The following is a 15,893-nucleotide window of genomic DNA, read 5'->3' as shown; positions in this document are numbered from 1 at the left end:
GGAATGCACAACATTCTATCTGCAAATCTGGTAGTTAAATTATCAAAACATCATTCAAATTTCAAAGTTTGTATTTAGCATGCATCCCTAGTTCAGTGATACTGGCTTTAAAGTAAAAAAAAGTGGCAGAAATATTGTTGTCTGTTGTAAAGTTACAGAAACTGCTGCTGTTACATCAAATGATAGATAACTTTGTGATCCAAACACTAAATGTGTTAATTTGTCACCTTTTGGTCCACGCAGGGTCCAGGAACATTTCTGGTATGGGATGGCCGGTCATGACTGCCAAGTACTGCAGGCCAAGCAGATGCCTATCAAAGCCCTGGGCGTTCAGACAGTCAAACATCAATTGGTTATGCTTTTCTACAGATTTCTGGAACAACTGCAATTTCGTGGATGCCTGAAAGATGGACAACATGCCAAAAAAAAATCACATTTCTGGTCACTTGAAAAGAAATCAGTCCTATCTCCTATTGTCATTCAGTCACTTACTAAAACAGTAGTCTTTCACTGGAAATTTGCAGGCACATGTATATCACATCTGTGTGACTGAATGTGACTGAAAATATTATCAAATCTTTGAAGATGACTTCATTATTTTTTGTATCGTTTTTTATTTGAAATTTAAGGGTAAGGATGAAGGATTTTGTGACAATTAAAATCTCTTTCATGAAATATAAGCAAAACATTCTTTTAAGCTATTCTATTTCATTACTGACTGTATTTGTGTTACACATAAATGTGAACTTGCCCCTAGTCTAGGGGCTTGATTATGGCACGATAAAACAAATGAATTTCCACAAAATTTGTCTGGAAATAATATAGCATGAGTGGTGTCAACACATTCAGATTAGTGTGATTGTATTAGCCATGTGATCACATAGGCCTATGGCACTTACATTGACCCAGCTAGGGCATACATTTGACATGTAGTGGTCGAAAGATAACGATGACAAAAAAGAAACTGGGAAAAAATGAATTACTTAACGTTTTGATGTTGAGATATAAAAATTGCTCAGTGGCTAGTGGGCTAGTCTAAATGTTTTCACAAGACAATTGAGATTGAAAAGTTCCATCACTATTTATTTATTTGAAATGTTCTCATTTTTCTGAATCATGTTCTGATGACCAAACTGCCACACAAAATTTTATGCTATTCTTGCATGTTTCACTGCATTTACTTTCAACATACCACTCATCTCAAACTCAATGTTGTAAAGTTTTGCTTAGACTTTTCTCCAAAATATCTTTGAACCATTCCTTTCACGGTGATCAATGAAAATTAGGGTCCTGTTGCGAAGTTAGGGATAGCAGAGAAAAAAATTACCTATATATAAAAAAATGGTTGCCATACCCCAGAATAACTCTTTGTAGGAAGAAAAGACATTTTCAATTGTCACAAAAAGAAGATGGTTAAATCTTTATTTTCTCCACAGACTTACAATTGATTTGATGCAAATAGCAGACCAGAAAAATATTTTAAAAATTTGAGAGTCCGAATATCTGTTCCCGGGCTACATTCTACCTTAATATGGACTAGGAAATAAATTGCTGTCAACATGATGATTGAAATTCAACCAAAATTCTAGGAAAATGTTGTCACTTGTGGGTGAAAACTAAAAAGAATTGCTACTCACAGGTGCATTTGGATCTAACATGGCCCTACACCACTCCACCGCCTCCTGAGTGCATGGTCGAACAGTTTCAGTACGTCCATGATAGTACTGCCTAGTTGTGGCTGTCTCATAGGTTGGTGCTGGTCTAACAAAGCGACACATGCCAAAGAAGAACATAAAATTTTGTAGTGCTGAAGAAAATATTAAAATCACTGAACTTGGCAATTATTAATACAAAGAAAATAAATGCAATGGAAGATGCCCCAATTGTTTAGGCACAGACCACGTGTGAGAAGTGTTACTTCAAGAATGTTTAAATTAACAATGTAATATTTTGTAAGGTGACAGTGAAACTTGTGTAATGATCTTCAAAAGTCTACCCAACATGTTGACGGAAGAAGTTGACAGCTTTACCATTAGGATTAGGAAATCTCTGTTTTATTGAAAAACATACTTTTGTAATTGTACCAATTCAAATTTGGAAGAGTACATGTAGTAATAGATCACTAATGAACTGTCTATGGTATGGCTGAATGGCTTTGAAGTGTGTATTCTGCTTGTCAAACACAGCCTGTTTTACATTTCAGCAGCAGCGTTATTGACAGTAAGTGTATTTGTGTCTGGATATGAAGTCAATTGTCAATCAATGAACCTTAGAAATACATGGTACATGTTATGTTGGCAAGCAAAGCACTGGGTGTTTCAACACACTGTGGGAGCACAGCACTGGGTATTTCAACACACTGTGGGGGCACAGCACGGGTGTTTCAACACACTTTGGAAACACAGCACTGGGTGTTTCAACACACTGTTGGAGCATAGCACTGGTGTTTCAACACACTGTTGGAGCATAGCACTAGGTGTTTCAACACACTGTGGGAGCATAGCACTGGGTGTTTCAACACACTGTGGGAGCATAGCACTGGGTGTTTCAACACACTGGTACTGTGGGATCATAGCACTGGGTGTTTCAACACACTTTGGGAAAACAGCACTGGGTGTTTCAACACACTGGTACTGTGGGATCATAGCACTGGGTGTTTCAACACACTGATGGAGCATAGCACTGGGTGTTTCAACACACTGTTGGAGCATAGCACTAGGTGTTTCAACACACTGTGGGAGCATAGCACGGGGTGTTTCAACACACTTTGGGAAAAACAGCACTGGGTGTTTCAACACACTGGTACTGTGGGATCATAGCACTGGGTGTTTCAACACACTGATGGAGCATAGCACTGGGTGTTTCAACACACTGTTGGAGCATAGCACTAGGTGTTTCAACACACTGTGGGAGCATAGCACTGGGTGTTTCAACACACTGTGGGAGCATAGCACTGGGTGTTTCAACACACTGTTGGAACACAGCACTGGGTGTTTCAACACACTGTGGGAGCATAGCACTGGGTGTTTCAACACACTGTGGGAGCACAGCACTGGGTATTTCAACACACTGTGGGGGCACAGGAAAGTGTGTTTGAGTGTTACAAAGACCAAATATAACATTGCAAATATATGGTTGAAAATTAGAAATTTGGGTTTAATCATAGACCCGCAAGTTTTTCTTGAGGGGCTATGGTTTAATGCACACAGAGAAACAATCACAACGGTATAACCCATGATTGGAGTTACCTGTAGGTTTCTAAGGCATGTTACAGACTAGCTCAGTGTAAACACAAAGCATTTATCTTTGAAGTAGCAAGGCTTACTCACTTGCCATGCATCTTATGGTAGGACAACTGTAGGACGTGTTGCATGGTAGTGTCAGGGTGGATCTTGAACTCACGCATGACCTTCTTGCCAAAAGTTGTAAACTGTTTAATAATAAACTCCAAGTTGTCAGCCTGAAGACCAGGAAAAACAGGAAATGGAGAAGTAAAATTAGTATGTAAGATTTTAATTTTCACAACCATCACACTTAAATTCTGAATGCAAGATTTATCCTATAATAACTGCTGTATTCAAAATCACAAAATAATTATCTAAAATGTGTTGATTTTATTCCAGAATATGCAACATATGCTCACCATCTTGATGTACTGTTCTGTAGCCTCCTTGATGTCCCTTAGAATCCTATCATCAACAATAAACTTCAACTCTTTTGGCGGGGTCAAACTTCTCTTTGGGGATGTACTCTACATAAATGTAAAAGGTATCATTTCACTGTCTGGCATTCAGTCAATAGGACTATTCACAAATGACATCATTGTTCTCTCATTAACATGCAAAAATAAATATTTGTCCACAAGTTCAGATTACATTCTTGGAAATTACGCTTGCAAGAAAGACAAAAATACAACTTAATAGGCTACTGCTAATGCTACAAATAAGATATATTAATGACTCAGACTACAAGACGCAACACTGGAAAGGTTTTTCAGCATTTGAAACTGCTGGGTACAGTGTCACATGTGTGCAGCTAAATTTAGTAACAAACCTGTAACCACAAACATTGCTTTTCTATTGTTTAAGATATAAGATCAAACATGAACACAATGTGGAGTGAAGCTGAAAGTTGAAAGGAACTTAAAGAATGTTATTATTAATAATTTTCTTCTTGTTTTCCTAGGACAATAATATTTGATGCAATTTGAAAGACATTACAAAACTCCTTTTAAGTCATCAAAATTTCTCAGGAAATCTTTTACTCACATGTAATATCTTTCAAGATCTTACCTTCCATTTACCGTTGATCTTCCGTAACAAATCCAAAATCCTTTCTACAGTAATCACTGCAACAAGTGCATCAGCAGGTGAATGCTGGGAAATAAAAGAGAAAGATTACGTTGGCATCTTTCTTACACTGTGCTGGCACTAGTGATCATTCATTCATTTTTTCTCTCAAGGATTATGTATCTCTCACCTTAACCTCCCCTGTACACACTTCAAAAAATCATAAACATACATTGTAATAAATGTATAAAAATATTAAAGTTGCTGAATGATCTGATTAAGGAACCTTGAGGTAAAGACTTCTAAACAACATTAATTATTGACATTTTGAAATTTTAAATACATGCTCTGCACCTTCCTTTTCTAATTGATAAAATTTCATAATGGGAATTTGTTTAGAAGTGTAAATTTTAAGATCCTTTCAACACAACCATTGTTTAGCCAAAATTCATTGTTAAGAATGGTTATTGCTGACCTGTTCACAGGGAACAAGGTCAACAAGTTTACATCTGTGTAACACTAGTACACATGATTTTTTTGCAGAAGTATGGTTTCGAAAAAAACATCCTGACTTGAAGGAAAACATTGCCATCAACTTACATCACAGTTGCATCCAATACCTCCATTTGGGTAAGCAACTAGGACAGCAAATTTGTCAAACCAACGATTTGCAACGTCGTGACCATTCATTGCCAGTTGACCAATCTGCGCGTGGTTGCATAGAATAAAATTGTCAGCGAGTAACCAAAAAATAAGTACATTATAAATCATCTGAGGGCAGTATACACATCTAAACATCCATCCATACACCAGACTTGTATTTGTCTTTCAAGGGGAATACAGTGCTTGAGATGTATATGTATGTGTGTGTACATGCATGTATATTAAATTGAAAAATGTTTTTGGTATGTTTACTTTGTTCAACAGCTGATCAACCCATACAGAAGTATGTTTTTGCTCACTTTTTCTTTATTTTATCAATTTCCACAGTCATGACTCACCAAAAACTAAATAAGTAAAGTCCAAAAATAGATGATGGTTGTTATGGGTAGATAGATGGATACATGTAGATAGATAGATAGATAGATAGATAGATAGATAGATAGATAGATAGATGGATAGATAGATGGATGGATGGATGGATAGATGGATGGATAGATAGATGGAGAGATAGATAGATAGATAGATAGAGAGATAGAGAGAGAGAGAGAGAGAGAGATAGACACAGTGAACACAAATGATTTTAACTTTAAATGTCACCTGTTCACTGGTTGTTGGTGAATTATCCATGTCCATGTTCATGCACATGATACAAGACTCTATGTCTTCCAAGAACTTCCTGTTTTCTGGATCAAGACTGATCAGGTATTGTCTTGACTGCAGAACAAGGATGCACATAAAAAATATATAATGTGAACATTGCTATTTGTGTGGGAGTTGTAGATGGATTGGTGTACAATAGTGATACTATCATATTCTTGAAACTGTCGACAAAGAGTCAGTATGAGTGGCCATTGCTGAAAGTGCATTTGTAAAATGGATGCCATCCTTTAAGTCCAACCCTCCCCCCAAGCCTCAAAAACCCCCAAACTCCTACCCCTCTTTCGAGATGAATTGGAGAAAAGATGTGCATCCCTACCTCAGCCCAGGAGGCTCTGTCCCAAGCAGTAAGCGCACCAATACCCGGACCAGCTGGTCGACCATTGCATAGTTCCTTGATGTACTTCAACTGCCTGGGATGTTAAACAAAAAGAATGACGTACATGGCTTAGAGTTAGAAAAATTTGTGCTGTCAGAGAAATAAACGTGAAACCAGTAAATGCTGAAACAGCAAATGTACAAGTGACATTATGGTATTCCTTCCATAACAAATGTTTGTAATGTAAATGCCCAAGATATCCAAACGGTATTTGTTTCAGTTCTTGCCTCCCTTCTTTGTTGATGAAATGTTAGCAAATTCAAATCATCAAAAGTTGGAAAAATGGAGCAACAAGAATAAACTTTATTTCAAATCAAAACGCAATTGTTGAGCCTTTGTGTGAAAACACATGAGATGATCAGATACAGAACAAAAGAAAAGCTGAAACTCTCAGTTGTAATTCTGTAGCCCCCTTCTAACAATGCATACTATTAAATATGTCTATTTTGTGGTCAGAATCAGACAGAAGGCCATCCCAGTCTAACACTGAGAACTGTGAAGTGAACATGCCACCAAGTGTTGGAAAGGTGGCAAAGAGTAAACTATTAATGAGGACTGATAACAATGTGACAACACATCTGGGTTAATTTTATGCAGCCAGTGAAATCTAATTTATGACTATCTAAACACAAAACCACAGTACAGAGAAGTACAAGCTCTTTCGTTTGGCAGTTATGAATTGTTTCTAAATGAAGCTAAGTATTATGAAAATTTTTTTGAAAAGTGCCGATGCTCAGACCTGTATGAAAGGTTGCATTGATGTTAGCTGGTGAACAATTTAAAACTGTGATGTCTTATAGTTTTTACTTTCACATGAATACCACTACTTACTTTTCAATTTCAGGCGGTGTAACAGCATTACCATTGTCATCAACAACAGTCACTCTAAACATATGGCCGTTCCTAAAGATGATAACAGTGCCTGAACATGGTCCTTCTGATTCTGTGGAGAAATAATTGATCAAGAATGTGGTGTTTTGAAAATGATGTCAACAAATTCTTTTAACTAAATTGTTCACCATTAATCAAGAGAAACTGTAGTTTTCATACTAATCATCCAAAGGAAGGAATTTTAGTTGTATTCAATATGAAATCCCATGAAGTGTCCATCGGCAGGCATGCAAGGATTTTGTAAGTCAATATACTAACAGGAAACAAAGTGCCATAAGACTCAAAAGTCAAAAAACATTCTTGAAACATTTGTAAGGTGAAAATGTATTAAAACTTTGACTGGGATGCATATAGATTAAGATGCATGTATGTAGTTTGTGACTCAAGACAAAATCTACTGTAAATATTTACTCTTCTGGTATATCCACATAAATATTTATTAATTTTCATGCCATGATGCACACAGATATATCAAGCGACATACCAGTTTTGAAAGTCCTTATGATGGAATCACATTCAGCTCCTGGAATCCTACATGCGTTAAAGATACTTCTGTACTGATCCATACACACTGGTGTATTGCCCAGGGCTTTCGCTTTGTCAACAGGCAACTCTTCCCTGAATAAAAAGCATCCAGAAAAAAGGTTGTCTTCTTATTATGGTCTGCATGCATACAATTTTCTAGATATGTGCACAATAAGACAGTTACATATAAATATATATATATAGAAATTCAGTTTAAAATGGCCAGGAGCTGGTGGCCGAAACATTTTTTCAGAAAAACTGTAAGAATATATTTAATTACGGTACTTTTTCAAAAACAGCAATCTTTTACATTTGACTTCACATCCGCAAAAACAGTTTTTTGTTTCTCAATTTACAAAAATCACAAACTAAGATCAAGGTACAATGCACCTGGGAGACAGATATTCAGACTTTTTAGAATATTCTTTCAGCCTACAACTTATGGAGTAAAAACAGTTTTCAATTGCTTAGTTTTTGTGAAAATCAGGAATTTTATTTTCCTCCATAGTGATAACACAGGGATGGCAGCCATTTTGAATTTTAAATATCAGCAAAATGTTGAATAATTTGTTTCTTAAGGACCAAAAGTTGCATGCCTCTGATTTTTACTCTATATTTTGAAAGAGAATGGTTGAAAGTTGTTTGAAAACGTTTAAATGTTTCATTTTCAAGTATGAACTACTTTACTACTTGCAAATGCATTGTGTTCATACGATATTTCTTTCCTATTTTTGCTACATCGCTTGCATGCACAGATGTTTAACTATCCTTTGATGGTTGACTTAAATTTCAATGTCATATGGTCAATGTGTTTACAGTTACCATTTTCTAATAAGTTTCCTGACATTTCTGATCAGCAAGAACAGCGCATCCTAAATTCTCCAGCTGCAAACCTCACCTCCTAAATGTCAACCAGACCTCAGTATATGCCCATAGTAGAGTGGCCATCCTCTCAAGCTGCGTACCATACTTTAGTGGCCAGAATTCTTCATGGAATGGATACGGTCCGGCAAAGTTGACATTGATAGCATTTGGTGTCCTGGCTGACAGATATGCCAAGTTCTCCCACCATTCTTCAAGCTGCAGGATAAAAACAAAGAAGACATTTTTCTCCTTGAAATGGAAGCATCTTGTACATGATTATGAATTTTCATTTTGCCAATTAAATCATAACACATCTTGATAACAAATCATGAATTATAAAGACCCACCCTGAGGCAAAGAACTTTTCCTCCTTAAAGAAAGAAGTGTATTTTTTAATTTTCAAACAATACAGAAGGAAGAGCTACACATTCTACAACAGTATGTGCTGTTTATCAGTGAAATAAATAGACAATTTGACAAATTACTTGGATGGTAGCATTTTGTAAGAGTTCAACTCTGTTATCTATTGGTAGTTTTATTCATCTTGTCATAAAATATTATGTGATTTTATTGAATCAACTTGGTGGAATATTGTATGTTTCAGTATTGCATTTCATTTGTCGATGATGTTTTCTATTTCCACTCTGTTACATTGTCTAAGTCAAGTATAGCTTGGAATTGTTTCTCAAACTCCCCTACTTTTCAACCCCACAAAATCTGTTCGAGAATTTACTGTATTTCAACCCTGTGAAAGAAAGGAGAAGGCAATTTGCATATCATCTATATCATATCATCTATCCAGGCTAAAAAGTTATGTAGATGGCAAAATGGCAAAGTTTGGTGGTTGAAATGATTGGGATGCGATCAGAGGAAAAGTATAAAGAAAAGACAAAGAAAAAGTAGCTGGAATGGTATATGTCAAATTATCTGGGTTTTTCCAACTTACAGTCACGTATCTGCATCCCTGATTATTTCCATGATTTAATGTTGAGTTACCGGTATGCAGTGTTTGAAGTTTAGATAGAGGGGGAGCTGCATTCACCTTGAAGAACAAGTGGTCAAGCGAGATTTTTAATTCATTGGCTCTTTGTGATGGTTTCCTTCAAAATAACACTCACCCAGTTCCTGTGTGTTCCGTGCTCTTTCCTCCAATTTAGCTTGCAGCTCTTTTCCAATTCCATCTCCAAACTCTCTCACAACTTTCTCAGTGTGTTTGTATTCTTCTTCAGTGACAAATGGCTTCACTAAAATTTATTAAGTTTTGAAAGAGAGTAAATATTTTACCTAAAGTATGAATATATTAATACTTTTCTCATAGTACAATGGTTGCATTTTGTATCCAGTGGCATCCACAAAAAGTCAATCTACACTTTCAAAACAAAACATTTTACTTTTAAAAGAGCATATTACCAATAGCCCTACAATTTCTACAAAATTTAAATAGCCTAACAAATCAATGACTTGTTTAGTGAAAAATTTCAGGATACCATGTGACAATTAAAAAATTAACAAGCACATGTAATTTTGACTTTTATGTTATATGAATTTAATATATCGGCTCATATACTCCAAAATAGAAACAAAAATCAATATTTAAAGGCTGATGTTGATAATATGTTTATCTTTCAATCTATGTGCTTATCAAAAAATATTATCTTTCTGATAAGATGGCATATCAATCTTAAATCCAAGATGCTTTGCTTTAGACAATAAAGTCTCCTGATGTGCTAGGAATGTAATAGTTTTAGACTTTGAAACTGAATGGACGGAAAACCTGTTGAAAAACAATCATTATTGTATAAAATTATCAAGAGTTTATGAATCATGGCACTGTTAGACACCTAGAGTTGGAAGGTGGAAATTAAGATAAGGAAGCTATTAAAGCGTACCAGCTAAATCTGGAGTACAATCTGGAGTTCGACTGAACCTTTGGACTTTGGACTTCAGATTGAACCGGTCAAAGTACATGAAGTAGGAAAAGATAATCTTTTACAGCCTCTTCCAAGGAAAGATAAATTCATTGTATGCATGATATAGTTTACAGATTTTCTGTTTAGTGATGGAATGTTGCTTGATTCTTTACACAACTGTTGAATTCCAAACAATACAAAATCTATACCTCTTAAGAGCCAGATAAATTGAAACGGGGTGGGAGGGTTGGAGGTGAGATGGGGAGGTGAGGCGGGAGGTGACTCACAACTGTTGTTACAGCGGTAACAGCTGTTTGCAATTGAAGAAGTTTACAGTTGAAGCAGTATCATTCATCATTATTACACACAGCAGTAAATCACGATTATCATGCCTGACAGAATGTTTGTTATTTTATCTACAAATCCAATCCAAGTCAAGATATGCCGACAGTTTACAACAACAAAAAACAAGAAAACTATGTATGTACACAAATAAAGTACAATGAGGGCAAGTTATGGACATGTGAGGTCAAACTTTCCTTGTAGACTTCTGAAGTCATCCATCAAACAGTACCACTTTTTTATTTATCAAAATATCAACAAATATTAAATTAAGAACCCTGTTCTGTTTTAATAGTTCTTGATTTGGTATGAAAAACTGCTGACATGCAGTATTTCATTCATGCAGTAGACATTCTAACAGTTTATTGACATGACAAAACATAGCGTCATAACACTTGGCTCACATTTAATTCGATGTGGCAGGCCAGAGTGAATAATTAATTTTACCCCTGGGAACATGCATACCAAGTTTTCAAAGCAATTGGATGAGAAATTTCAGAGAAAATGATTTTTTGACCAAAAATGGAAAAAATTGCCCAAAAAGTAAAAATATGAAAATTTCGCCACAATTTGAACAAATCTAACAAAGGCAAACCCTAGGATCATGCATACCAAGTTTCACAGCTGTGGGACCAGCAGTTTCAGAGGTTTTTTGACCAAGGATGGGAAAAGTTGGCCTAAAAATACTACCAACTATAAATTTTCACCACAATTTTGAACAAATCTAACTAAAGTCATCTTCAAGAACCTATATACAAAGTTTCAGCCAAATTTGGCCTGTGATGACAGTTTTACCAATTTGCAGGATTTCCCTTTTTTTACCTCACTAACATATTTTTGATTCTGATATGTTCATTGAAACAAATTCACATCTCCACCCCTGGTGCAACGACTACTGAACACCGAATACTAAGATCGTAGGTGCTACGAGTTTGGAGCTTTGATATCGATGGATATACATCCGTACACACATACATACATACTAACGTACTAACATACATTAATACAGACATACAGAAGCTGCTGACTTACCATGTAAGCTCTCTTTGGTTTATAAACATATACCAAATGTGAGCTAAAAATTGTTGAGGTGACTTTTCAAACACCTTTTGATAATCCACATCTAATTTTGAAAACTCTGGGATACCTCCACCCATTACTTGAAGTCTGTACAAGATGACTTTACAGAGGGCACGTTAAACTATTCTCACAAGTTGATATGTTACTAGGTCCTAACTTTGATGATCAATTCAGATACTCATTCAATGTTGAATTTCACAGTGACAATAATATTTCTTCTTTAAATAGCATTTGTGACTTTTTGGAAGTAGCCTTCTATGCTTCATTCAAAAAGAGATGAAAGTAGATAATGACTAATAAATAGAGTGTTATTTTATTATCACTGTGATATCAAAAAATAGCACATTGTATATAATGTTAGACATAGAGATATACAGATATGAAAACAGAAATGATAAACATTTAACTAGACAAGTGAGCAAGAATTGAGAATGAAGACAAGATTGGAAAAAACTCCGTAAAGTGTGGAATATGATCCACAGGTAATAAAAAACATGGCTAGAAAGAAGTCTTACCAGCGTCTAGGTACTTGTCAAGGCTTTGCTGTAATGGTGGCACTGGCATCGAAGGAAGGTCATCTTGATATTGGAAAGTCTTCTCTCTCACAGCCAATGCTGTAGCCATGCTGTCCCTCTGGGATACTGTACCTCCAAATGTGTACAAAACCTGTCATGGAAATTTGTTGGTTTTTTGTTGCATGTCAAAAAAAAAGAGTAAGTGCATGACAGTATGTCACAGATTTTTTGAAATTGGATAAATTTATTACAGGTATGCAATGCATGTCAAGTGGAAAGATGGAAGTATAGAACTACACACAGGGTAGATTGTGGAATGTAGGATGAAGTCAACATGAACTGGGTCACACACTACTAGACAACCATTGAATAAACAATATGCAGACAATTATTATCTCACTGAGGGAGATACAATGTAAATAATATAAAAACACCAAACAATTCAGAAAAAATACCACAAAAGTCAGAAATCTTTCAGACAATTAGCTAAAAGCAGAACTTAGTAGAAAAATCACCTGAGTGATACACCTTTCAGTGCGTGGCCTGGATGTCTGCTTTATGGAAGTACAGTGGACTATACTGATGAACTTTTGTAGTACGCAAATAAATACAAATTGGTACCTGTAGCACTCAGATTGGACTTTACTCAATAGGCTTGATGTACTGACCTATGCAGGGCTGTGGCCAAACGACAATGCTGAGCACAAGGACAATGTTAACCAAGGATACTCTTTGAAGCGACAGTTCGAGGTCAGAGAGGATACAAAGTTACCTTGGCACACACAAATTAATTTACCATCATGATTATAACTCTGTACACACTTTTTTCAGTATGAAAATCTTATATAAGGTTTCAAAGAAATTTCTTGCTATATGAAATTGTATGCAGATAAAGTTTATTTAAAGGGGCAAAGGATATATGGACACAGTAGGACTATTTTAAAAGGTGTTGCAGTCTATCAGGAACAATTTGAACAATGCTAAGTTATTTCTTCCACAGAAGCTGAGTATGAAAAAATGTTGTACTTTTCAATTGCATCATGTATGACTTTTCTATGCATTCAACGCTGACAACTGCATTATTTTCAACTTCTTGTTTCCAATGTCTATTCAAACAATGAGCTGTCCTTGATGGTGAAAGACACATCCATTTTCATGGCAGGGTATACTTTTTTTCAAGGCAATGATCTGACTAAAATCAGATGTACAAATTGAACCATTTTCACACTAATTTGAACCTAAAACTGATCAAGCTTTTCCTGTATCTGAATGCAACAAGTCATGTGATTCTGGTGCAGTGTAAGGGATCATGGGATTGCACCGAGGTATTCAGTAAACTTTTTCAAAGCAAATCCTTCCTGGATTAATTAACCCTTTCACCACCATGGTTTCTCCTAATCTATTGTTTTCAAGGGCAAAGTTGGTCCTCTACATTGCAAAATGCTTTCCATCATTTCAACGACCAGACAATTTGCAGTAGCAAAAGTGCAAGAATGAAGACAAAGGTCTTTTTTACCTCCATAAGACAATTAATTTGCCATAAATCGGCACCTTTTCCCCCACAAAATGAAAACAATTTAAGAAAATTGAAAATACGACACATCTGCACTAGCTGACATTATCATTGAAATTCTGAGGAAACAGGCACAAAAAGTTGAAGCTTGAAGATGGTAAACTTTTAGCTTTGTAGAACTTATCAGTCAAGATGGGGAAACTAGAATACTTATGATAAATTTATGTAATGAAGTTATTTATCTCATCACCTTAACATATGCTGCTAAAACACAGGATGTGATGATGGACTTATATACATTCTAACTTAGGTCTTTCAGAGCTACTCTTTCATGATCAAGATACCTGAGTGGTTGAACTTGCAGGACATATTTTTCTTCCCTTTATGTAAATGAAATAAAGTAGGATGGCTGATAGGTTTTTCTTCAAAAAACTCGTAATATTCCCTTCAGAAAATTCAATGATTAAGTTACCCTCTATCCACTCCAAACAATAATCCCATTATCAGTTACATTGATGTCACGGACAAATTTTTTGTCCCCGTTATAAAATAAACCCCAGTCAATTTTTTCCCAGATTATTGCCAAAGTTTTGAGAAAAAACTGTAGAAAAATTCATGAAAGTGGTAAAATTTTGCACTAAAATTTTGGCTAGGAGAAAATTACAGCTCTCAAAGGGTTTAACATATCTTTTGGAAGAAATTACATGTGTCCATGACAATGAGCACCAGCTATTTCAGATGAACAACTAATGCTTTGTTGTGTATTATAAGAATGATCTTTGTAATTGCACAACATTACAGCAAAACTTGCCGTGATAGCACTTTTGTATCATTAACAGTATGAGCTTTGCCGAAGTCCTATAATTATTGCAGATTATTGCGGATATATATTCACTGATTCAGTAGGCTTTACATTTTGCAGGTGAGGTAGATTTAAACTGGAGATCTTTGGTGTTTTCATGGAAAAACTGTGTGTGCTAGTTTATGATCCACACACCATGTTTCTTCCTCAATGGAGGGACCGTCTCCTGACAGTGTAACTGTAAGCTGATACCACCATCAGTCTACGTCTTGAAACCTAAGGTGTACTGAATTACCCTAACTTGTGCAGTATAGACAAAAGTTGAGAAAGTATCTTTTTAACATCTATGGTTGAAGGTAACACGTCCTCTAGTTTGCGATTTAACAGCATGGAATTGGAAAACGTGAAAATGTTGTAATTTACTGTTAAAATGACATGTAAATAACAAGCATAAATGCTAAACTGTAGTAAACGTCACCTAGACTACACTATTAAAGGTGTAACTGCATGTTGTTTATATCAAAGCATAGAGCTAAAAAAGGAATTTGCCGGTGAAAGAGGGGCTGTGATTGACAGTAGAGTGGCCCCACTTCTGTCTATAGATTGACGGAGGGACTGTGATGATGATAACGATTATGAACAAAACGTCTAAAATTGTTACCTGCAACGGTACTGACTGCGACTAAGGGTAATAAATCAAGAAACTTAGAAAGGGTAGTCTGCTTGAGTTGAGGGACGGCCCAGAGTCAGAGATTAATCGTTGTTGCGGCAGAGTTGAACGAACGTGATATCAGCGCTGATCGTCGATACGGCAAGTGCAGTTTGCTGACCAACAGCGCTGAGACGTGGACTACGACCTCGACCGTCGACTCGTTTCACATAAACATCGCTGTGGGGTGAAGGTATCTTGCTGTTGGGGGAAGCTTAGACAGGTAAGGCCAGTATATTATTTGTAGGTCGTGCACAAGAATGTAGGTCACCCAGTGCAAGCAGCTAGCTTGATATGTACAGCGCCCTCACGAGATTGAATGACCGTTTACTAAGAAAATGAAATGTTTTTCGCTATACCCAGTATTTAGGGAGCAGTCATCATTTACGGTAGGGGGGGGGAGTAGGAGGAATTTCATCGGCAACTCAATTTCGAGTACAACCCCTCTCTCTAACACAGAAATTTTGACTGACCCCCACCCCATTTAGAAAAGTTAAATATCAATACATGTATTTGTAAAATGTACAAAAATACAGCACTAGTCAAGACTTCTCAAATCCTCGTGTATTCTGCTAGATTATCATGAGTTATCTCATGACGGTTGAAAAAGGTGAAACCAACAAAATGAAATTCAATGTCACATCAAAATATAGATATAAAAGCTCAAGCGATGACCAGTATCCAACCATACAGTATTGTTTAATTTGGATGGATATTATGACAGGGTTTCACTAGGATATCTGAAAGAAGAAAT

General features: G+C 36.1%; 1 protein-coding gene across 1 annotated transcript; it reads right to left on the bottom strand.

Annotated features, from left to right (window-relative positions):
* Positions 1-208: 208 nt before the first annotated feature.
* LOC139141065 (peroxisomal carnitine O-octanoyltransferase-like) lies at positions 209-15,425 on the bottom strand. The gene is made up of 14 exons (XM_070710637.1): positions 15,092-15,425; positions 12,116-12,266; positions 9,387-9,512; positions 8,303-8,484; positions 7,364-7,497; positions 6,820-6,931; positions 5,929-6,022; positions 5,550-5,666; positions 4,890-4,994; positions 4,293-4,376; positions 3,644-3,751; positions 3,330-3,460; positions 1,638-1,761; positions 209-400 (listed from the first exon to the last, which is right to left on the bottom strand). Exons 3-14 carry the CDS (start codon positions 9,447-9,449, stop codon positions 224-226), a joined length of 1,431 nt encoding a protein of 476 aa, XP_070566738.1. The 5' UTR covers positions 9,450-9,512; positions 12,116-12,266; positions 15,092-15,425; the 3' UTR covers positions 209-223.
* Between the last annotated feature and the right edge of the window lie 468 nt (positions 15,426-15,893).

The sequence above is a fragment of the Ptychodera flava genome, chromosome 9, assembly GCF_041260155.1.
Source record: "Ptychodera flava strain L36383 chromosome 9, AS_Pfla_20210202, whole genome shotgun sequence".
NCBI classification, from domain to species: domain Eukaryota; kingdom Metazoa; phylum Hemichordata; class Enteropneusta; family Ptychoderidae; genus Ptychodera; species Ptychodera flava.
This window is presented reverse-complemented; position numbering and strand designations above follow the sequence as displayed.